At 40.4% G+C, this 25,798-nt stretch overlaps 2 protein-coding genes across 2 annotated transcripts in view; both read left to right on the top strand.

Annotated features, from left to right (window-relative positions):
- LOC105229747 (zinc finger SWIM domain-containing protein 8 homolog) overlaps window positions 1-22,558 on the top strand; it is a gene marked incomplete at its 5' end in the record, with an annotated part of 28,365 nt that extends 5,807 nt beyond the window's left edge. Inside the window, 8 exons of the mRNA XM_011210181.4 lie at window positions 14,069-14,311; window positions 14,396-14,559; window positions 14,633-14,943; window positions 15,037-15,531; window positions 16,583-20,656; window positions 20,725-21,063; window positions 21,136-21,285; window positions 22,015-22,558. Coding sequence (XP_011208483.4) covers window positions 14,069-14,311; window positions 14,396-14,559; window positions 14,633-14,943; window positions 15,037-15,531; window positions 16,583-20,656; window positions 20,725-21,063; window positions 21,136-21,285; window positions 22,015-22,081 — 5,843 coding nt within the window. The remainder of the gene's footprint in view (window positions 1-14,068; window positions 14,312-14,395; window positions 14,560-14,632; window positions 14,944-15,036; window positions 15,532-16,582; window positions 20,657-20,724; window positions 21,064-21,135; window positions 21,286-22,014) is intronic.
- Window positions 22,217-24,902, top strand: LOC105229803 (centrosomal and chromosomal factor). Its single transcript, XM_049454151.1, has one exon. The coding sequence runs from the start codon at window positions 22,217-22,219 to the stop codon at window positions 23,816-23,818; it is 1,602 nt and encodes a 533-aa protein (XP_049310108.1). The 3' UTR covers window positions 23,819-24,902.
- The last annotated feature ends 896 nt before the right edge of the window (window positions 24,903-25,798 follow it).

Below are 25,798 nucleotides of genomic sequence, written 5' to 3'. Positions count from 1 at the left end.
GATTCCTCTGTCGTTCTTTATTACTGCTTCACAGACACTTTCAACCTAGTGATGTTGTAAATCTTGGAAGTTATAATTATGAAATATACAAAAAGGAGTCTATGCATCATATTTTATAGGAAAGAGTTGAAGAATATCCATTCAAAACTTTGAGCAGAAAGTGGAATGGGATGCATAAAGCAGAACAATTAAAGCGAGAAGATATAACATTCCGATTTTGCAGCCAGGGTGAGGTTGAAACATCACGGCAGTCTTACCTTCGGGGGACCTGGCGACATGCCGAAACTGACATTAGCCGTCTCAACAAATCTGTGATAGGTTCAAAGCGCTTTGAGGATTTGCAAGGGTGTTACTAAGCTGTCCAAGATTCCTTTGACGATTTGTAAGTGTCTTAACAAGCTGCTCAAGTGAGATTCGTGTTAGGATCGACCTCTTAATGATCTGATATAATGAGTAAACCAAAACCAGACTCTTTAAAGAGATCTAGACAAGCAAAAGAGTGTCCTAACATGATGAATATACCATTATTTTTCGTTAGAGATTGCCCCACTCTAAACCCTGTTGAATCATCCAGTTTTTGTCTCAAAAGTTAAAATTTATATTCACATTTATACATGTAATTTCCATATGCATTTTCCTCATATAATAAAAACTTCAAGTTTTCTATGATATTTAGTTTAAGTTTTCCACACATTTTATCTAGATTTCATATCGTCACTTCCGTGTGCACCGAGCGCCGAACGTCGCGCGAGCTTTGAGCGAGCAGCAGCGAACATTGAACGCTGAATTGACCTGACCCGCTTCGATGGCTATCTTTGGCGCTGTTGGTATTGTTGTTGGCGTTGCAATCATTTTAATTGAGGTTGTCACCGTGGCGATTCATGCTTATGCATAGCCATAGCCGTCGGAAGACGAGGTGAACACCTCAAGAAAATTAAACACGCGATAGGGTAAAAAAGTGCAATGAAGTGCAACGAAAGGGCTCCATATTTAAGTGGCGCTGGCAGTTACAAGCGACAAGTTACGAGGGCAGCGTGAACATTATTTTTAGGTGGTTAGTATAAGGTGGATCAAAAATTGGGAAAGTTGTTTGGCGATATTTCTCAAAAATTGTACACATGTCCTTTTCTACCAAAGACGTTGCACATTTCACGAAATCGCTGATTTTTGATCACTATGTCATATGGCTGTCATAGACATTGAACTGTCAAAATGAAGTCCTTCTATGGAAAACTTTTGTATTTGCTAATATATCTTCACCAACTCACGAAAATCGGCTCACTATAGCATATAACAAGCTCAAGATCTTCTTAAAGATATATTTCCGCTATATAAGAGCGACTTCATTCGACTTGAAGATTGCTTATATCATATGTACAATGATATTAGGTGAGGTTAATCTGGTAGACCAATAAGCCACGCATAGACCAGTTTTGTCCTTTGTCTACGTAATTACTCGTAGCTCAACCAATCACGATAGGATTCCCTTTTTCAGAATTTGTATAAGGAAAGGTAGGAAATATCAGCTACGGACTGTCATGGCAATGGGTTTTCCAGTAATGTTACTTGTGTGTCTTTCTCACTCTCTCTCTTCTCTTTATCTTATAAATACCACTTTCCAAGAGATTCCAAGCGAAGCCAAGTCCTTCTCCACCAGGTCTTTCCAACAGAATAGAGGTCTTTCTCCACGAACGAAAGGGAGTTGCTTTGTCTGAAACCACCAAACGAGGTAGAGGTCCCTCCCGGAGTTTTTGGTATTGCTCAACGTCAGCCATATTAGTTTTGCGGGGATACAAAATTGAGACATCGCGGCATAAAGGCAGCTTTGGAATCGACAAAGAGGTAGTGCGTGTCGATTGCCTCTGATAAGGTCCGATCAATTATTGACGGTGGGCTTCAGTCTTTCACATAGTACGCTCTATAGAACCTTATACGCGATGTTGAGAAGGCTTATCCCACGGTATTTGTGGCAAATTGTGGGGTCTCCCTTTTTAAGGATTGGACTTAGCACATTTAAATTCCAATCGTTGGGCATGCTTTCGTCCAACCATATTCTACAAAAAAGCTGATGCATGCTTTTTCTCAGTTCTTCGCCGCCGTGTTTGAATAGCTCGGCCGAAAACCCATCGGCCCCCGTCGCTTTGTTGTTATTTAGACGGGTAATTGCTATTCGAACTACGTTATGGTCGGAGGATGGAGTCATGTGTAGAAGTTCACGCAAGTGAGAAAAGTTCTCTGATCGCCATTCACTTGGGAGTGGCCAGAAACGATTCTTTTACATATGGTTCAAGCAGCTCACGACTTCCGGCCTTAGACCTAGTATCCTCTGGGTCGTCAAAGAACATCCGTTTAAAGGCGAGCTTTAAAGTGAGAAGGCGAACTATCCATCCCCAAGGTTTTGCGCTGGGTTCGGGACCCGCCACGTAAAAAACGCCCCCAATGAAAACTAAACAACAGCCTCGGACGAGAGATCCCACTTTTGATGACGATCATGACATTTTCATCTACATAAATAGTACATAGGCCGGAGATGGTTTCCCTTTCTAAGAGAACTCGATACTATAAAAGTCAGAGATATCAGAAACAAGGAAGGAAAATGTTTCTTTGTAAACTTGTCTGGAAAGAATATCTAGATCTAGGTCGGAACAGCGACTTTACTGGAGCTATTTTTTAAAGACTTCGTTAACAATTAACTTAGCTTTTCCCCAAAAAGATATCACCTCTCGAGGTCTTCCTTGAATGGCATAAGCAGTCATCCAGTAGTGATCCTCAGAACGACTATTCGATATACATACATATGTATCTTGAGGTTTTTTCAAGGCTTGCTTTTGATTCTCAAGGGCCACACGGGGGCGCCGTTTAGCTGAAGCTTTCCGAACTTTTCCAATCCGAAATTTTCCTTCCGTTGCCAAGATTTTTAACATACCTGTCCGCCCTCGTACCATATATGATTGGTCATATGGTTGTACATATGTATATTTACTCGTCATAACTTCTCATAAAGCGTTTATTTATGGCACAATTTATTGTTTATGGCTGCAAGAATGGCAAAAAGCAAATGAACGAACACGCTAAAATAAAAGAACCCAAAACAATTTGCAATGCTTTTCAAAGTATTTTATTTTATTTTATCTTTTCTTTTTTGCATTTTTTCTTGCGTGCACCAGTTGCCGTTGTTGTTGTTGCGTTGGTTGCATTTACAATTTCCTTTTCGTTTTTTTCTGCGGTTATGATTAATTGTCGAATTTGTATAAACGGCGGAGGTGAGTCCACACTCCGAAAGCAACAAGAAAACAACAACAATCAGCTGTGCCGAATGCGTACAACCAGTAGCTGACAGCCAGTCGCCGAGTTAGTCAGGCGGTGGAACTGTGGGCAGCCGAGCGCTTTGGGCGACAAGCGACAGCACGTATACTTACATACATATGTATGTATAAGTATGCTTACATACAGATAGATATGTTGGACGTACGTGAGCGACGACACGACCTGCACGTGGCAAGGACAGGCAACGAACGCTGCCGATTGGAACACAAGACGAAGACGACGACAAAATGGCAACAAACACAATGTTCAAGCGCTTATCTCTGTGTGTGGGTGCATGTGTGTATGTGGCACAAAAAGCGTAGAAGCGAAGGACGTAAAGGTAGCAGCGAACATCGAAAGTTCAAATTGTGCGTTGTGTTCGGGTGTGGGTCCATAAAAGGTTCGCTGCCGCCAACAATAACTACAGCAACTTGCATTTTTGTTTGTTATACCCAGAGCATTTAAGTTTGCCACGAAGCTTGTAACACCCATTGAGAAACGTTGGAGACGAGCTGAGTTGTTTTAGCCAGCTATTTGCGTGAACTATTGCCTGAGCTTTTGAGTTATCGTCCGGAGATTTTGCATAAGCTTTTTTCATGTCCAGATGCTACTCGTTTGTCGGAGCTGCCGATATCGGACTACTGTGGCATATAGCTGCCATACAAACTGAACGATCGGAATTCAGTCCTTGTATGGGAAACTTTTTTATTTGATTAGGTACTTATCTTCACGAAATTTGGTGAGGTTAATTGGTTAAAGCATTGTTACATTCTCTGAAGAAATTGTTTAGTTCGGACAACTATAGCATATAGCTGCCATACAAAATGAACGATCGAAATCAAGTTTTTATATGAAAAACTTTTTTATTTGATGAGGTATCTTCACGAAATTTGGCACGGATTATTGTCAAAAGCAATGTTACAATCTCCGAAGAAATTGCTTAGATCGGGCAACTATAGCATATAGCTGTCATATAAACTGAACGATCGGAATTAAGTACTTGTATGAGAAACTTTTTTATTTGATGAGGCACGGATTATTGTCAAAAGCAACGTTACAATCTCTGAAGAAATTTTATGGATCGGACAACTATAACATATAGTTGTCATACAAACTGAGCGACCGGAATTAAGTTTTTATGCGAAAAACTTTTTTATTTGATGAGGTATCTTCACGAAATTTGGTGAGGCTAATTGGTTAAAGCATTGTTACAATCTCTGAAGAAATTTTTTAGATCGGACGGCTATAACATATAGCTGCCATACAAACTGAACGATAAAAATCAAGTCCTTCTATGGAAAACTTTTTTATTTTTGATGAGGTATTTTCACGAAATTTGGCACGGATTATTGTCCAAAGCCAAGATACAATCTCTGAAGAAATTTTGTAGATCGACTCACTATAACATGTAGCTGCCATACAAACAGCTCAAAATATTCTTAAATGAAAACTTTTTTATGCGTGATGGGTTTCCTAGCTTCCCTTCAACCGAAATTTACGTTTTTCTTGTATCGCCCCTTCTGTTGTTGTTCTTGTTGCTGTTGCTGTCGTTGTCCGATGTCACCGTCAGCTTTTGACTTCACTATGGTTCGCGTGCAATGGTGCACAACAACGATGACACAGCGGCTTTTGTTGCCATCAATGGTCGTTTTTTTATTAAATTTGTAGTTGTTCTTGTTGTTGTAAGGGTTTTGCGATATTGTTGTCGCGCTTCGCAAATATTTGAATGTAGATATGTAAATATTTTTAAGTTTCGCCAGCACGCTTTGTTTTCAAAAGTGACATTGTTGTTGTTGTTATCATTGTTATGACTTTGTTGTTATTGCTGCTGCTGCTGCTGCTCTTATCGTTGGTGGGGTTTGGTGGTAGCAACGTGCTAGACGCTGACGTTGCTAACGACAATGATGCCGTCGTCATCGTCACCAACGCCATAGTCGCACTTGTTTGTGTGTGTGAGTTGCGAAAAGAAATAACAGCGAAGAAGCTGATGGAAGACGACGTTGAATAATGGTGCCACTATGTCTGGACTTAACCGAAACAACATGTGTTTGTTTTCGTTGCTTACTCACTGTTGCTTTTACCATATTGTTATCGAGACGCACAACGCCACACACGCACACACACACATTCGCAGACACATCTATACATATGCATTGAAAATTAAGCTTACGCATATTGGCACAAATGTGTTTGTTTGTATGTTTGTTTTGCATTTGCCCCACTGCCCTGCCGCCTCACTTCGTGCGCTCGTTTCTTTGACGCTGCGCCACACACACGCACACACGCGCTACCCTTATTTCGCCTTTGGTCCTTTGTGATTCTTGCTCTTTTGTTCGGTACGCTTCGTCGATAACGGTGGCGGCGACGCGCATTTTCAGTGGAATTTGTCTGCTTTAATTAAAAGGATTGCAAATTTCATATCGAGCACATTGCCGTCATTTAATTAGCCGACGTCTTTGTTAAGTCTTCGCTTTGTTGTTATTGTTTTTGCAATATACATGTATCTACATACATATGTGTATATGTATGTATCACATATTGGGCCTTGGTATGTATGAATGTATGCGCTTGAGTAAATACGCAGGGTTGTATTGCTAATTGGCGCATCCCTGCAGTTTTAACCGAAATTATAACCAAATTTTATGTGAAAACAGCGGTTTTTAATTTTGTTATCGGATTCGATTACATTTCATAAAGCAAAACTGGGAAAAAAGCATTAAATATTTAATAGAAAATAAACAAGTAAGGAAGGGCTAAGTTCGGGTGTCACCGAACATTTTATACTCTCGCATGATAAAGTGATAATCGGGATTTCATTATCCGTCATTTACATATTTTTTTATTTTTATGTAAAATTAATTAGAATAGTAGTTCCTGAGATATGGTTTTTGGTCTATAAGTGGGCGACGCCACGCCCATTTTCAATTTTTAAAAAAGCCTGGGTGCAGCTTCCTTCTGCCATTTCTTCCGTAAAATTTAGTGTTTCTGACGTTTTTTGTTAGTCGGTTAACGCACTTTTAGTGATTTTCAACATAACCTTTGTATGGGAGGTGGGCGTGGTTATTATCCGATTTCTTCCATTTTTGAACTGTATATGGAAATGCCTGAAGGAAACGACTCTATAGAGTTTGGTTGACATAGCTATGATAGTTTCCGAGATATGTACAAAAAACTTAGTAGGGGGCGGGGCCACGCCCACTTTTCCAAAAAAATTACGTCCAAATATGCCCCTCCCTAATGCGATCCTTTGTGCCAAATTTCACTTTAATATCTTTATTTATGGCTTAGTTATGACACTTTATAGGTTTTCGGTTTTCGCCATTTTGTGGGCGTGGCAGTGGGCCGATTTTGCCCAACTTCGAACTTAACCTTCTTATGGAGCCAAGAAATACGTGTACCAAGTTTAATTATGATATCTCAATTTTTACTCAAGTTACAGCTTGCACGGACGGACGGACAGACGGACGGACGGACAGACAGACATCCGGATTTCAACTCTACTCGTCACCCTGATCACTTTGGTATATATAACCCTATATCTGACTCTTTTAGTTTTGGGACTTACAAACAACCGTTATGTGAACAAAACTATAATACTCTCCTTACCAACTTTGTTGCGAGAGTATAAAAACAACGAAAATAAAAGGATTCTCTTTCTGAATCCACTTGAGCCCCAAATTATTACGCCTTGAGAAGTCTCAGAAAACATGGTAGTCTTTTCAACGCAGAGAAGATGTGCTGTTTATGTTTCCTAATACTGTCGCAACATCATCCATTCGTGTGACATTTCAAACATTCTTTTAAAATTACAGATCTTAGATCAAATATGCACCGTTTTGTTCGAAAATTTGTTGTCTTATTACTTCCCGATCCAGACAGGGTTAGATCCTTGACGTGAAACCAAAATGAACCATGCTCCACTTTGATCTGGGTATTATATCAAGGAGCATTGGTCATTGTAAGCTCAAGAAGGACTTATACAACATGGGCCTAGCTTCTTGTGCGGATTGCGGGTTCTGCGACATTAAGCCCTGAAACTTCAGAATACCTGATAATTAACTGCACAGCATTATGTAGGCGCAGGATAAAAACCCTTGGATCCATGTTTCCAAATAGGGATCACATCGCGTCAATAGCATCTAACAGTATATTGGAATTTATCAATAAGATGAAACTAAGAGAGTCGTTGTGACTTAGGAGAAGAGACAATAGACCTTAGGCCGCGGTGCAATCTTCATGTATCTAATCTGCATGCAATGAGTCTCTGCATGCAACATGTCGATTTTCTCAAACTTCTTTTCCGTTCCCAAGACAGCAGGATCTACGTAACTGGAATGTACCCGGACAAGCTAAAGCAGTTTCTGGTGACATATAACGGTGAGTGTAACCAGGTGTTATGCTGATGGTACGCTTCTGAGCGTTTGGCCGTAGAGGCTAGTGTCAAGTCGATGACTCCATGCCAATCCCACCAACCACAAGCAAAATCTTCCTGACTGTCTGGCTTGGCTACCGTTTACGCCGACTTACCGACGTTGTCGTAACTGACTCACTATTCATCACCGATATTTCGCTTCAGAAAAGGATCGATTTATGCTGCGATTCAGTAACGATTCGCAGATGGAAAATCGTTCCATGAGATGTTTTGTGCCAACTGGCACTCATGCAAGGTTTGTCCGGAAAGTAACAGGACTGACACGATTTGAAAAAATTTATTGAACTACTCGTTAGAATTCTTTAAAAACTTTCAAAATAGGTTTCTACTGCGTCGATGCAGCGCTGCCAGCGCGATTTTCAAGCATTGAAGGTGTCACGGAAGGCATTCTCCGGAATAGCCTTGAGAGCCGAGGTACATGCTGCTTGGACGAGGAGATGGCAACGTGTGCCACTCGGAAGATTGCCTCTTTGTCTCGGGATCTCATACTCAAAGATAAATGACTCGTCACCTGTGATTACGTTATTCAAAAATGAGTGTCACTTTCACACATATTCAATTTTTCTTGGCACACTTCAACTCGCCGCAATTTCTGCTCGTCAGTGAGCACTTTTGGCATCATCTTCGCGCACACCTTGCGCATGTTCAAGTGCTCCGTCACAATGTCATAAACCACAGATTTTGATACGTTTAATATCTGGGCAATTAAATGAATACTTAGTCGACGGTCTGAGTTCAAAACTTTGCGGTCTCCCAGCACGGTCTTCATCAGCGACCTCTTCCCGGCTCTCCAAAAAGGCTTGGTGCCACCGAAACACACCACTTCTTGCTAAAGCAACATCTGGGTAAGCCTGCTTGATCATAACAAACGTCTCTGTCGCAGATTTACCGAATTTCACACATAACTTAATCGCGTACCTCTGCTCTAACGAAAACTCGGCTTGCACCACTCACAAAAACACGTCGCACGAAAATGTTTGTCCTGACTCTCTAGGTGCTCAGAGACAACTGACCAGCCCGTTCGTTACCTAGGACCGCCCTCTACCGAATCCAGTCGAAGCGCGCACGCTCCGAAGTACAGTCTCGGCGGAAGAAAATCAGTCCTATTACTTTCCGCGATCGCTTATAGAACCTCGAAATTATCTCAGCAAGTAACCGATGTGTATATTAAAATAAAGGGTCAAATAAAATAGCTACTTCTAACTGTTCATGAAAAAATACCGTACAAATATAATTATATCTCCTCGCCTGCAAAAATATACGTTCCCAGAACCATGGCACTGTCCGCAAGCTAAATGACACTTGAGTGTAAAATGCTCTATTATTAATTTCCAATGAAAGACGTTGTGCCGTACAGGCAGGGGCGAGACAAACACACAACATAAAAACTGCATAAATACCTACAATGAAGTAAAACCTTTTTTCCGGTCATTTGATAAACTCCACCGACAACTGTTGCCCGATGCAAAGCAATGCAACATTTTTACCAACGGAAGACAAGTCAAGACCACCGCTTATTGTTTGTTTGGCTGTCTATCTGTGCGTCCGTCCGCATGCCTCGGCGTATAATTCAGGCAATTGCTTGTTCCTAAAGTATCACTTACTCACTGCCAAGCAGCAAGTCGTGTTGCACTCGTCCTGCCCCGTTTCCTTCCTTCCCAGCTGGCCCTTTAGCTTCACCTGTTTGCAAGTGCCACACATACGCTCACTCACCCCATCCCCTCTCGATACGCTTGCTGTTGCACTATGTTTTTATTTTTCTTCGCCACCGCGCGCTTGCCTCTCCGTTGGCTTCTCACTTGGCCAATCCTGTCGGCCAACTACTCGAAACTGGCGCACTTACGCTCGATGCAAAGTGCCTGGTGGTTGGCCTGCCCTTGTTCTGCTGTGCCATCTCAATTTTATATGCCCGTTCTCTACCTTCGCCGCCGCTTCGAATGTTTATCGCTTCGTCGTTGTTGCTTGTTTTGGCTTTTGGTTGGCAGATAGACAGACAACAACATTCAACAGCCACATTGCGTGCCACTTTAAGGTTGTTAGTTACACTGCGCATAGTACATTCTTACAATGTTGTTGTTTTTGTTGTCTGTCTTTTGTGTTACCTTGTTGACTAGCTGTCCGGCTGCTTGACGTTTCGGCCAACTGACTAGTTGACTGCTTTACCGGTTATTGCTATTTTGTTCGTTATTCTTGTTGTCTGTCCGCTTTCGTGTTGTTGCCTGTCGCACGTTTGTTATCTTCAAAACTTGTCGTGTCAACATAACCAAAAACTGAAAACCAAATATTACATTAAAAAAGTGCAAAATAAAGAACAACAATCAACTACTTACAAAGGCTGTCGGTTAAGTCAGTGACTTTTTGAAGTTCCCCCTAACCTCAAATGCAACACTGCAGCTGTCAACCGTCATCCATTAATAACCGAAACCAAAGTTTACGGTTGGCTTAGTTTATGAAAACAGACAGGGAGGTTAAAGCCAGCAATTATAAAAAGTGTAATTAAGTTAGCATTGTCAATTAATCGATAAAATAGTTAGGGCACTTAAAATTAATATGGAAATTTTTTGTTTTTGGAACGAAAGACCTAGATAATGCTAATGAAAATTTGAAGAATGTGAGTGTTGTTGTTGTAGTGGCTGAAAACAATCCTGAGGTAATTTCGAGGCATTGTGCGGGGTTGACAGTCCTTGGCCGAATAAAAGTCCGGGTCCTTTCCGGTTATTTAGACCCTGACCGACGTGGAAACGGTTTATGTATGTATGTCTGGGAGTGTAACAGTTGACGGTTTCATAATTTTAAGAAAGGGGTAAATCAAATTTACAACAATATTGGGTAGTCGAAAAAGTCTTTTCGTATTTCAAATCAAACTTCAACGTAAAATTGTAGTCTGATGGTGCAAGGTCAGGGCTATAGCTCTCTCAGTTTTTGCAGCGTCATCAAAGATGTGTGTGATCCAGCGTTGTCCTGAAGGAAGATACTGGCTTTACGACCATTTGATGAGGCTCAACACGCTTGGCCCGTGATCTTTTTCGCACGTCCTTGTCGTATGAGATTGATACTGTTATCACTAGCTAAAAATTCGATAAGAATTCGATATATTTTAAGTTATCGGTTTTCTGATAAATATCGATAATTATCGATACACATGTGTAAAAAGACACAAATTGTGGGTAAAAAAAAGATGCAAACCATTAATGACACTAGAAATAATGCTGTTATCCTTAACCAGGATGATTCAATGAATTTATCGATATACATACATATAGTACATATGTATTTTTGTAGCATTATTTACGTCAATATTTTTGATAGTTTTCCTCTAATAGCACACATAAGCTCTAAAAAATTGATTGGTAAATTTTAGAGGTGCCGAATTATTTTGAATAATACTGTTAACCAAAAATTTGATGTTATCGACACACTTATTTTTACGGTTTTTACAACAGTTTTATGCATGACTGCATTAATTTTATTCCAGGGTAACTAATAGCAGTAATATTAGTACTGTTAGCACTGGCAACATTTCGATAAACAATCGATATATTTTTATGTTATCGATTTTCTGATAATTATCGATAAATTTCTATAGTAGACAAGAGACAATTTATGTGAAAAAATTGAAAAAGTAGAACTATTAATAGCCCTAGTAATAATCAAAGAAATTCAATAACTTATCGATATCTTTTCATATTAACGTCTTTCTGAAGATTGCCGACTGCTTTACCCATCACATATGAGTATAGAAGATATGCAAAAATTTAGCAACATTTCTATAAGCAATCGATATGTTTTATGCTATCGATTTTATAATAACTATCGATAACTTTTTATAGGGTATAAAGGACAAGAGACAATTTATGGATAAATATGGGAAATGTGAATGAAAATGTATATAAGCCTAGCAATAATAAAAGAAATTCAATAGCGTTATCGATATGTTTTCATATTATTGCATATTGTATAAAGATTGTCAGCTGATTTAACCATCGCACATATAATAATCAAATGTGCAAGAAACGTATTCACTTGTTCTGTTGAATACATTGAATTCACTATTTTTGAAAAAGTCGTCGATATTTTCGAAAAAGTTATCGATATTTTTGAAAAGCTATCGTTATTTTTCAAAATAGTTTTTTTTGAAAAAGTTATCGATATTTTTGAAAAAGTCATCAATATTTTTGAAAAAGTTATCGCTATATTTGAAAAAATTATCAATATTTTTGAAAAAGTGATCGATATTTTTGAAGAAGCTTTCGTTATTTTCCAAAAGGGTTTTTTGAAAAAGTTATCGATATTTAAAAAAAAACTCTTGTCATCAATATTTTTGAAAAAGTTATCGATATTTTTTTGGATATTTTCATAAAATAGAATATCGAGATGTTCGACGATTACAAATTTAAACACTTATAAAAGCTTTTGGCTTTTGTTTTGTGATGGGTATAAAAAATGTTGAAAAAATTCTGTGTCGAAAATTAGAAAAATACACTAAAAAAAATTTTTTGATTTTTCTTTCGAATCACAGGCCACTCAAACTGCCCTCGTAGCAGTAAAAACTATAAAAAGGTTGCAAATATGAGAAATAATCGCACATGTGGAAGTGTCCAATCGATTGACAGTGCAACACACACTTTGCCTTTATAAGTAAGTATGTGTATGTACGAGTGCAAGCACGTTTCCGAAACCGTTTGTAGGTTTGTGCCTTTTTTATGAAAGAATCAACACGACCTCTGCTTGTTTGTTGAGACATCCACTGGAGCAGACAGCCGCGTGGCACGAATGCCTTGTATCCATACCCTTGCATATGCCACACATTCACCTACACATAGCCATATTTGTGTGAATATGAGGCACACATGTGCATATGTTTTATTTACTGAAGATTTTGTACACGCGCTTGTTTGTAAATTTTTAGCAAATAAGTCATTGGCATGAATAAGCGTTTGACCGCGGAGCACTAAAAATTTCCGTTGAACATATGTGCCTATGTCTGTATGGAATTGTGAATGCAAAGTGCAATTAACTCCTTTTGTTTACCGTTGTTCTTTTGTCGCTGCTCGCGTTTGATGCGTTCACGGTTATTTGCTACACCTTGAGACAACGAAATCTTTTGTGGTTGGGCAATGTGTCGCGCTTAGTTTCCCAACTGCTCGATAGACAGTGGAAAAATGTTTATGCTGAAATTTTTAAAATTTTGTTTAATAAATTTGAGATTATTTTTGTACAAATTATAACATTTTTCTTATATTGAGTTTATGTATCGAAGATGCTAGATGCCGTTGTGGTGAGATTTTGTTTTTCAGGATTTTATCTCCTGAAAAAATTACATTTTACGGGTTTAAAACTCATTTCCTTCGTAAATCCTTTGTTATTACTTTTTACAGGTTTAGTACACATTTCTTCGTAAATCCTTTGCTACATGATGTTAAGAAATAATTGTTTTTTTTGGTTAGAAAATTAATTTATTTTAATTCAATATTTTTAGTTTTGCTTAGTTTATATATAACGGCCCTTAAACGATTATTCAATTGGAAGAATGGTGAAAAACAATTTTTTCTTGGCCCAAACCGTTGTCGTCTCACATCATTCGGGTTAGTCAGCTGACATGAGCTTGAAATGCGAACTGTCTTGATCAAATCGGACGATCATGTCATGTACTCTTGTCTTTATTGTTGTTGTTGTAGCGGTAGAATACAACCCCGAAGTGATTTGGAGGAATATTGCCGAGTTGGCAGTCTTTGAACGTCTAAAAATTCGGGCCCGTTCCGGCTACGTATAACCGACTTACGAGTCATATAAACAATTTACCGTTATTTCCAATTTCAAAATTTTTTCTAATCAGGCATTTTTCGAAAATTTTATCGAAAGCTGAAAATATACACACTTTACTGGCAAGTCTTTTGTAGATTAGCACGAGTTGCTAAAATTAGTACTCTTCGAGATCCGCTTGATCCGCCATTTTGCAACAAAATGTTAATATAAAATTTTTTATTCCTTGTTGCTGTTGTTGTAGCGGCAGAATTCTGTCGAGTTGACAGTCCTTGTTCGGATAAAAAATGCGGGTCCATTCCGGTTACATAGACCCGACTGTCGTGGGTTTTTTATTCCTATTTCTTTTTCCTTGAATTATTTGTGGATCTTAGATTTTTTGGATTTTTTTTAGCCATTTTCAGCGAACATTCATCTTTGAAAAACATTTACTGTAATATATAAAATTTTCTTTATTCCAATTCTACTTAACCTCTAATTATTTATTCTATGCCTTAAAAGTTTAAAAATGCCTTATTGCCCATTTTAAGCCTTACTAATTTAAAAATTTCACTTTTCTTCTTGCAGATGTTTCTTCACTCACCGAACTTGCCGCACGCTGCGTCGCTTCATATATCCCCTTCGAATTGGTCGAACACGTCTATCCGCCCGTACCGGAGCAATTGCAGTTGCGCATTGCTTTTTGGAGTTTCCCAGACAATGAAGAGGATATACGCCTGTATTCGTGCTTGGCTAATAGCTCAGCGGATGAATTTAATCGCGGCGATCAGCTGTTCAAGACACGCGCCGTCAAAGACACACTACAAATCGGTTCGTATATACATACATACATATGCAGCTGTAGTATATGCCATGAGCTATATAAGTATTAATTTGCATTTTCTTTGCTTGCAGGCTTTCATTTATCCGCCACTGTAGTTGGTCAAACGCCACGTGCCCACTTCAATGTGGCCGTCACCTTCGATCGTAGGCGCATCTCGTCGTGTAATTGCACTTGCACCTCGCCCGCCTACTGGTGCTCGCACGTGGTCGCCGTCTGTTTACATAGAATTCATAATGTAAGTTAGCAACAATTTACCGCTTTTAACAGTTATAAATAATAAATTTATGCAATTTCTTGTTTTCGTGCAGCCCCTAGAAGTATGTTTACGTGCACCCGTCTCCGAATCATTGACGCGCCTACAACGCGATCAATTGCAGAAATTCGCGCAATATTTAATCAGCGAATTGCCGCAACAAATACTACCGACAGCGCAACGTTTGCTCGATGAGCTGCTCAGCTCACAGCCCACTGCCATAAATACAGTGTGCGGTGCGCCTGATCCGACAGCTGGTGCTTCTGTACACGATCAGACTAGTTGGTATTTGGATGAAAAGACATTGCATGCTAATATTAAGCGTATTTTAATTAAATTCTGCCTACCGGCACCCATAGTTTTTAGGTAAGTTGAAATGCCATCACAGATCCCTCTCTCTCTCTCTCTCTCTCTCTCTCTCCTATACTTATTTATATTTTTACTCTCTTATGCCTTTAGCGATGTAAATTATTTAACAAACTCCGCCCCACCGGCGGCTGCCGAATGGAGTTCACTATTACGTCCGTTACGTGGACGTGAACCCGAGGGCATGTGGAATCTATTATCAATCGTACGTGAAATGTATAGACGTTGTGATCGTAATGCTGTACGCCTGCTGGAGATCATCACCGAGGAGTGTATGGTGTGCGATCAGATATTGATATGGTGGTTCCAAACGAAATTATCACTGATGATGGGCTCGCATGGGCATAGCGGTGGCAAACACTCGAATACACATTCGAATTCGACAGCCCTGCAGCATGCATGTAGCTCGCTGTGCGACGAGATTGTGGTGTTGTGGCGTTTGGCGGCGCTAAATCCCGGCTTGGCGCCGGACGAACGCGATATGTTGCATGCACAATTCACTGCATGGCATCTGAAGATACTCGATCGTGTGGTGAAGTGTCGTATGATGCCGCCGTCGTACAGCAATAAGCACCAACAGAATTCAAGGTAAAGTAATTTCGTATTTTATTTGATTTTTAAGTGAGAATTGCGTTAACATTTACATTACTTTGTTTGTAATCATTATTCTATTTGTATTTACTGCAACTAAAAAATAAAAATTATATGATTTTGACTACAGGCACTTGAAACAATCGAATTTTTAAAAGTAATTGTCATGTAATCATAATCATTACGATTGTTGCAATCATAATTTTTGATTGCAATCTTCATGATTTTATATTTCATTATCAAACAATATATATCTCAAATTTGCTTTAATTATAATCGTCGAATATTCAAAATTACAATTGATGAATCATAATCATTATTATTATTGATTACAATTTTTGATTACAATCAGTGTGTTTATAATTATTAAATATTATTTATTTTAAATTAATTTTGAAATAATTGTAATCATTGAAAATTTCAGTTACTATAATGATAATAGTTATGATTACTGTAATTGTAATTATTTTTCATTATTATTGTCATAATAATTGAACAATTTAAGTATGCGTATCTTTTATTCTGCTATAATTGCAGCAGCGGAGTACTAGGAATTACAATTGTAATTGTAATCATAATCATTACGACTATTGTAATTAAAAATTTTGATTACATGCACTATGATTAAAATACTTCAATAATATATATGGTACATCTTTGAAATAAATTTTGCTATAACTGTAATCGCCGAATAACTGATTACAATTACAGTAATCATAATCATTACAATTTTTTTATTACAATTTTTTTAATTATATGATTTAATTATAAAATAATATATACATATATATCTTTTTAAAATTACTGTAATCGTAATCATTACCATTATCACAATTGTAATCAAAAATCATAAAAATTACCGCGCGTTTATAAGGAAAGTATTGGCGTTCAGGCAATTTGTTATTAAATTTGCAGTATGCTAAAAACTTAGTGATTACAATTACAGTAATCATTATCAGTGATCAAAATGTAATTCTAAATTATCAGCTCCATATAAAACAAATGTACATAATTAAGTATTTTTCTAATTCTTCATTTCTGCTCTTAGATCTGATGCCGAAATGTTTGTTGGATTCAAGCCAGCTATTGAAGCTTGCTATCTGGACTGGGAGGAGTATCCAATACCGGGCATTACACACACGCACGATACCAATCCCATATATTACAGCCCTTTCACATGTTTCAAGCACACCGATTCGAAAAGCGAAACAAATAATGGACAACTAAATGCTACACAAGCGGTCATGGCAAACAACAAACATTACAACTACATCAGCTCATCTACAGATCACGGCGCACGTGGCACGTTCAAGCAACGTCACGAGCGTCTCTTCGTTGAACGCTTCTACATTTCGTCCAGCAATAATTCGAGCAACTCCTCAAGCGATAGCGTACATGCGCGCCTACATCAAGGACTTGGCTCAGCTGGCGTGTCCAGCAACGCGGGTGGTGTTAATCCCGCTGCAACGGATGGTTCAAGCAGCAATGTCGGTGCAATGGTCGCAGGCGCCAGCAGCGCCTTGGCCAATGTGGAAGCGGCCAACAGTTTACGTACAGATGCTGGACCAAGTGGGAGTGGTCATGGTGGTGGCGGCGGCGGCGTACCGGGTGGCGGTGTCACCATCAACAGCATCAGCGGTCCTTCCGCTATAGCAGATTTGCCACGCTTACCGATGAGTAGTGTTTCCGGTAGTGGTGGCAATGTAGGTGTCGGCGCCGGCGGTGGTGGCGGTGATGGCAATCGTTCCAGCGCAAGTAGTGAAGGTTTTTGCGAGAATGAAGACTTTGGCGGTGACAGCAGTAGTAATAATCTTTGTGCGGAAGGTGGACAAACGCTTGAGCCGGCACATGCATCCATCGTGGGATCCGCAATGCGTTTGGAGCAAAGCGATGCACAACGCAACTTCACCACACTAGGCACAGACGTTCCCGTCATGGTTGGGCCAAGCGGTGGTACTTCATATCATATACAAACGACCACTTCACTCTCATCCGACACCTCCTCGTCTACTTCAAGTTCGTCATCGAACTCCTCATCGTCATCGATGTTGATGGGCGCAGCCGGCATAGATACCACACCCGAAATTACAGCGAAAAGTAATAGCAACAAGCTAATATCTGTAGGCGATGTCAGACGTTTATCGAAAGATGAATCATTCTCCTCATCTTCTGATGAGTTCACCACACAAGATTCGCCAACTGCGATTAAGTCAACTGAGCTTACGACAGGGGCGAGTACATCAGCCGCGGCGGCGGCTTCGGCAGCAGCGACAGCGCAAGCTTCGTCGGCAATGGTGCCGACACAAACAGCAAACAAACAAACGCTACCCGCCAGCACGTTCACTGCTAACGTGCATGCAGCCGCAGCAGCAGGAACAACAGGAAATCATCCGTCAGCATCCACCTCGAACGCAGCACAACACGCAGCCACAGGTAGCAACGAGAAGCCACACATCTTCTCGAATGTGCGTCCCACTGAGGATGCCTGGGATATACTTTTGGCGCGCTCCGAAGGTCTACATGCACACGGCCACGGGCGAGAAGCATGCATACTGGCCGTACGCTTGGCGGAAGAAATGTTGGCCAATCCTCCGAACTTGATGGTGGAACTGCCGCAGATGCCGAAACGTAAAGGTAAAAATAAAAACATAAACCCCATTTCACATCATCTAACTGTGCTGGCGTCGTCCACTTTGTCGAAATGTGCATTCCTGTGTACGGTGCTGTCGGAGAACTCCGAGCACTTTCACATCGCATTCAGAATTTGTCTATTTGCATTGGAAATGCCACGCCCACCAGCTAGCACAAAACCGCTAGAGGTCAAATTGGCCAATCAGGAAGCTGACATACTCACGCTACTGAAGAAGATACCACTGAACGAGCCGGAGCTCCAAGTGATACGTGAACGCGCAGAATGCCTGCGTAACGGCACTTTTAAATCACGCGGCGAAGCATTGCTGCCCATCAATCTGGCGACATTTATATTCGATGCGCTAGTTATGCCCATGATAATGGTCAAAGAACCACGCAATCCCGCTCTAGACGTGATGTATCGTTTGCCATCCGATGAAAATTTAGGTTTCGAAGCCGCTGTGGCCGCTTTGGGACTGAAAGCAAACGTTTCGGAAGCTGAACATCCGTTGCTGTGCGAGGGCACACGTCGTCAACGTGGCGAACTGGCATTAGCACTACTCTGTTATTACAAAGATGAACCACGTAAAATCGCCAAGATCATGGAGAAACTACTGGATCGCGAGATACATGTGCTATTGAAAACACCATTGCTGCCAGCCTACTATTCGAACAACCCACCCGTGCGCACCGCTGCATCGTCGATGTCACGACGTGAAGAGCATGAGTATGCCAATGCCATCAATGGTGGCGCACACAATGCCAATCTCAACGATATGTTCCCGTCGGACTACGGTTCTGTAGGTGGAAATAGTCGTCCGCATAGTTCGACCAGCGCCGAACTAGAGGTAGGCATGAGCGCACTGAGCGTCTCGTCGTCACAAGGTGGCGGTAGTGGCACGCTAACCAGCGCTACTGGCAGCAATCAACCGATGACCGGGCCGAGCGGTCAAACAAACGTCACTGGCGGCGCCACTAGTCGCAGTAAGGACAGCCGTTATAAGGGCAAGCGCGCTTACCCCTCCATACCCAATCAGCCGTCGGAGGCCAGCGCACATTTCATGTTTGAGTTGGCAAAGAATTTGCTGATCAAAGCAGGTGGCAACTCATCCACATCGCTATTCACACAAGCCACCACCAATCAAGGCCACCACGGACCACATCGCGCACTGCACATATGCGCCTTTCAGCTGGGCCTCTATGCGCTCGGGCTGCACAACTGGGTCAGCCCCAATTGGCTGTCGCGCACCTATTCGTCGCATGTCTCGTGGATACTCGGTCAAGCAATGGAAATTGGCGCACCCGCTATCAGTTTTCTCATCGACACTTGGGAGGGTCATTTAACGCCACCCGAAGCCGCGGGCATGGCCGATCGTGCTTCACGCGGCTGGGACAACAATATGGTATATCCGGGCGCTGAATTGGCGCTCTCCGTCTTGCCACATGCCGCCGCGCTCAATCCCAACGAAATTCAACGCGCCATCCTGCAATGCAAAGAACAGAGCGATCACATGCTCGAACGCGCCTGCATCACCGTTGAGAACGCCGCCAAAGGGGGCGGTGTCTATCCCGAAGTGTTATTCCAAGTGGCACGTTACTGGTACGAGTTGTATGGTCATAATACACCGAACAACGAACATGAACAGCACGACGATCATCTGGATCATTCGGCGGTCAGTCTGAGTGCGCTCATCGAATCGCATCAGCATCATGAAATGCAACAACAAATGCAGGCGCAAGTGCAGGCTCAACAGCAGCCGCAAGGCGGCATGGTCGGTCCACCGCCGGTCATGCCAACAGCACCGCCGGGCGGCCCCAATGCACCCGGTCAGCCGGGACAGGTTGTGGTCAGCACAGCGCCGCAACCCTTCCAGCAAGGTGTTGCCACACTGGCGCCCATCGCTTTGCCACCATACCCGCCGTATAGTTTTTGCCAAAATCTATACCATCACAATATCACCACCTATCCGGGCAACCAAATGCAAATGTACATTTCAACCGGTCCACCGCCACCGTATCCCGGTTACCCGCCCACACAAGCGCAACAGCAAAATGCGTCCAACATACAACCGAGCGGCTCTGCGCAGCCGAACTCACCGTATGTGCATCCATCGAGTGCGCCGAGCGGCGGTTTTCCACCACAAATGCCACCGCAACAGATGCCACCACAGGCATACCAGGGCATGCAATGCGGCGCTGGTGGTGCGCCACCTACCGGCTTTCTGCCACAACTCGGCCAAGGCGGTCAGCCGCAAATGCCACCGCAGAATATGCAAAAAGTCGCCGCTGCTGCCGCCGCCGCCGCGGTATACTTTGCGCCACCACCCCAGCATCCCGCACAAGCAGCGGCAGCCGCCAACGCGGCCATGGCGCAGCACCAAATGCGTCAGCAACAGCAGCAAGGTGTTTATCCGCCGTTTGTGCAACAGCCGCCGGTACATGCGGCACCGCCGCAACCACCCTTGCGCCAACGCCACCCACACCAATTCACGTAAGTCTCATAAAGGAACATATTTTCTTTAGAAATGTTTCATTTAAATTTTTACTTTTCAACTGCAGTTCAACACAATTACGCTATCTACTCGCCGCCTACAATGTGGGCATGTTGGCTATGGAGACATTGGCGCGCCGCGTGCACGATGATCGTCCGCAAGCGAAGTACGCACGCAATCCACCTTACGGTGAGGACGTTAAATGGTTGCTGCGCATCTCCAAGAAACTGGGCACCCAATATCTGCATCAGTTCTGCGTATGCGCCGTAAATTCGATTGTCAGTCCCTTTGTGTTGCACGACGTTGCCATCGAATCGGCGCACTATTTGGGCCGCAACAATCACCAGTTGGTAATGCAGCATTTGCGCTCGGCGTTAACGCCGCTGGTGCAGAAGTGTCAGCAGATGTAAGTTGCTTTGCAATGAGTGCTTTTTTATATAGTGAAGTTTCTAATAAATATTTCATTATTCGCTTGCAGGTATATTCAGTGCATACACCAGAAGTTGTATCATCTGACTCAGGCTGATTATGAGGACTTCGCAAGCATTATCTTAGCAGCGCGCGCTGCGTTCCAGATAACACCAGAGGGCAGTGCACAGTTCAAGGATTGGCTGCAATCGATTAAGAGGTGAGTGATAGTCGGCATTAATCGATGAATAACGGTTCTTGGTATGCAGGAAGGGGATTTCTTCGAAGAAAAACTAGTTGTTACTGAAAAATTTCCATGATTTGAAGAAAGTTCGCAGTTTTTCTTTAGTTTTTAAAGTTTGAGGTTATGTCTAATACCTTAAGGTTGAAAAAGGTTCTTAGAAAAAAAAATTCCGGATCGATATCTCAAAAGTTGACGTACTAATTCGTTTATATGTATATAGACAGATGGATATGTTTTATTGGGTCTCCGACGTTTCCTTCTGATTTTTACAAGCTTAATGTACCCTGTTCAGGGTATAAACATTTCCTACTTTACAAAAGAGTTGTCAACTAAGTTATATTGAAATATAAGAACATTCAATTTCTGCATAATATTTTCATACAATAAATAAATAAATCAAGTCTTTTTTTCAAAAAGTTATCAAAAGCTTATTTTTGGAAAACGAACGTTTAACTTCAAACTCCAAAACACATTCAAGGGGCTTCTTGATAAATATTTTTTTAGGTAAATTGATAATTAGTTACAGTGACAGTGAATCCAAGAGTCCAAGAGCGTTCCTTTTTGACGTTTGTAACATAATCGACACTTCAACCTAACCTAACATATATTTCTTAAAGGGCTTAACAAAATATCAGCACAATTTTTACTTCCACATTGAAATTTTGACCACCCTAATGTATATAACTTCAATTTTCTTCACTCTAGATCGAAATCCTGCAAAAAGGAATTGTGGACGCAAATCAATGCAGCTCTGCAAAGCAATTCCAAATGACAAAGACTTGATTCATTTAGTTTATCGCATTCAACAACATCAGCACCCAAAATCGACAATTACTTTTCCACCAATAATTCAACGACTTCGACAGCAACAGCGGCAACGAGCGCAGCAAACGTCCATAACCCCCCTATGGACAATACAACAGCAAAAAACACGATAGATAATGCCACCAACGCGAATGCTGCAACCACAGCGACGGTTGGTAATGAAGGTGTTATCAATAGCAATAGCTGCAGCGGTGGCGGTGGTGGTGGACGTAGCAGCGGCAGCAGCAACAATCAGAACAACGGCAATCACAACAGTAGCACACACAATGGCAGCGTCAGCGGTAGCAACACACAACACAACAGCGGCTGCAGTAGCAGACACATGAAAACGAATATGAGCGGCGCCGGTGTGCCGACACTGCCCGCAGCAGTGCTACCCCTGTCAGCAACATCCGTAGGCAGCACACCGCCGAGCAGCGCTGAAGCGACAAATACCAACAATTTCGCTTATTACACGGGCGCCGCTGAAACGGTGGCAGCAACAGCTGGCACAGCTGCAACGCAGCGACATGCTGTAGCAGCAACGCCACCACTACCACCCCCACCACAAACGTTGCCACCACAATCATCAGCTGCGGCGGCCTCATCAGCAACAGCGCACTATCCACCACCACACCAGCAACACTATGCCGCGGGCAACACAGTGGCGCCACTGTCGGATGCCTTTCACCACCAGCAGATGCAGCTACAGCTGCAACAACAATATGAGCAGCATTATCAACTGCAAACAGCCTATTTTCACCAGCAGCAGCAGCCGCCGCCACCGACGCAGTCGCAGCAAGAAGACCAATCAACAACGTATGTGACGCCACAACAGCCGTCTACACAATACCAACATGCGGTGGCCACAACAACAACAGTAAATCAACATGCAGCGCGCAGCAATAGACAAGCAACGCCGTCGACAGCCACACACCACGCAACGAACACATCACAAGCAACAACAACAGCACAGCAGCAGCAGCCACAGGCAGCAATGACGCACGCGTTGACACACACCACACAGCAACAACAACAGCAGCAGCAGCAGCAAATATACCCCACGGCTATGTTGGCAATCGCCACCGCACCGCCGCCACCAACAACGTACGGTGTTAGCGGTGGCAGCGGTGCCCCGGCACCTTTGGCCAACATAAGCACCGTTAATGCCACACAAAACGTCAATGTGATTTCGGCAGCGCCGATCGTGGTGGAATTCAGCAATTTTCAACTGAATTGTATGCGCACAACGGCCACAACGACGACAAATGGTGGCGCTTCAGCAGCAGCAGCGGCAGCAATGGTCGCAACAACACAAGCGAACAGCGACGTGAATCGCGGCTTGGCAGGCGGCGTCATCGGGCAAGCGAACACACAACACCATCATCATCGCCACCACCATCACTATCACAATGCTGCTGCGGCGGGCAACATGCATGCGCATACACACCAACAAGCGCTGCTGCAACAGACACAACCGCAACAACAACAGCAGCATCAACATCAGCACCAGCACGCGCTGCAATCAGATGCAACGCTGGCCGACAGACAGCAGCTGCAGCATCAGCAATATGCGCAGCAGCCAACGCAGCCGCTCCAGCAACATGCAACACATTACGGCTATCACCAGCCGCATCATCATCACCATCATCAGAATGTGCGGCACTATCATCATGCGCCGCCGCCGCCACCAGCGCCGTTGTAAGGCGTCGAAATAAATTAGAAATAAGCATGTTGCGCAACATGTTGCAGCAACATTGCTGCACACACACAGTTTGCTATTGGTGGCCGAAAGTTAATGTTAGTAAGAAAAGTAGTAGTTATAGTAATGAAAATAATAATAGCATAAAATAAAAAAATAGTTAATAATACTAATTATTAAAAATGATAATATTTATAAAAAAAATAATGCGTAATAAGTAAAAATGCATAATAATTAAAAAATAATAATTTTTAAAAATATACTAATAACAACAAATTATAGTAATGAATGAACAAATTATAAAAATAATAAAATAAATTAAAATAATAACAAAAATATAATTAAAAATACATTAATTAAAGAAAAATTAGTAGTAATAATAATAAACAAACAAACAAATAAGCAATTTTTGAACTTACCACCGTTTCTCATAATCATAGTTTGCTTTGTTTCGTTTTGTTTTGTTTTTTATATATATAATTTAACGTTTTCTAAAATGTATTTGAAATTTTTTTTTTCGTTCGTTCGTTTATTTATTCAATTATTTATACGTTTATGAAGCTCTTTTCGCAATTCTAATTCTGTTTGTAGTTTTAATACAATTTTTTGCATATATTTTATTGTATGTACCGTTTTATATACATACACACACATATATATATTTATATGAATATAACTTCAGTTAGTTAGGGCTGGACTGATTATTTAATGTAAAGCAACATTTACCACATGCTTCAGGAGTTTTTTTTTATATATAATTTATTTAATGTTTACGAGCGCGACGCAAATGTTTTTTATGCAACATTTACACATTTACAATTATTATATTTCAATAATTAATAATTAATATGGAGAATTATTTGAGTAGACGTAGACACGCGAGCGAAATATGCATGCAACAATTGTGGAAAATTAATGAAAAAAAGAAACTAAAATTGTAAAGTTAAAAGCTGAATGTAAGAAAACAACGGCAAAACAGTAGCAACAACAACAAGAAGAATATCGCAAAAATCTACCGCTGACGGCTGTTTTCGCTGTTTTCCAGCTGCAATGTGTTCAAAATCAACAAAAATTTAATATTATTTTTTAATATTTTTCAACTCATATAAAATAAAAATGTAAAAAATTATTTTGGAAGCTGTTGCTTTGCTTACATGCAACATAATTCGTAATTTAAAATTGTAATGTTAAAAAAAATAAATTAATTGATTATGCATATAAATTTTATAAAATTTCAATATTTGTTTTAGCATTAGGTGCGTAATTGTACGTTTTTTTTTTATTCTGGATTTTAGATTTTATTTTTCTATGTATTTTTCATTTTTAAATGTATTTTTTTTGTTTTTTATTTAATAATTTTTATATTTTAAATTTTTTATTTAATATTTCTTTTACATTTTTTATATAGTTTTGTTTTATGTATTTTTGTATATTTTTTATTTTATTTATTTTTATATTTTAATTTTCTTTTTAAAAATATAGTAAATTTTTTTATGCCAAAAGGTGTATTTTTGTACACTTTTTATTTTTTTAATTACATTTTTTGCAACATTTTTTTTATATTAAATTTTTCTAATTTTTAAGTATATTTTTTATTTTCTTTATTTTTATATTTTAATTTTCTTAGCTAAATTTTGTTTATTTATTTAAACTTTTTTTATGTGAAAATTTTTTTTTTTAATAATTTAATTTTTTAGTGATCAAATTTTTTTTTATTTAAAATTTTATATATTTTCTGTTATATTTTAATTTTTTTTATATAAAAAACATTTTTTTGGTCAAAATTTTTGTATATGTAATTATAATTTTTTATTTAAAACAAATTTTTATGTTTTTTTTTGCAATTTTATGTATATAAAAACCAAATTTTTTTGTAATTTAATTTTTCTAAAATACCAATTTTTTTTTGTATTTAAAATTTGATATATCTTTTTTATATTTTACATTTTTTGTATTAAAACTTTGTTTACGTCAGCATTTTTT

The sequence above is a fragment of the Bactrocera dorsalis genome, chromosome 4 (assembly GCF_023373825.1).
Source record: "Bactrocera dorsalis isolate Fly_Bdor chromosome 4, ASM2337382v1, whole genome shotgun sequence".
In the NCBI taxonomy this organism is placed as follows: Eukaryota; Metazoa; Arthropoda; class Insecta; order Diptera; family Tephritidae; genus Bactrocera; species Bactrocera dorsalis.
The sequence above is the reverse complement of the archived record's forward strand: the minus strand, read 5'-3'. Positions and strand labels throughout refer to the sequence as shown.

What these genes read in the sequence shown, in the direction of transcription:
- LOC105229803 (XM_049454151.1), top strand. Translation starts at nt 22,217, where the DNA reads ATGGACAATACAACAGCAAAAAACACGATAGATAATGCCACCAACGCG.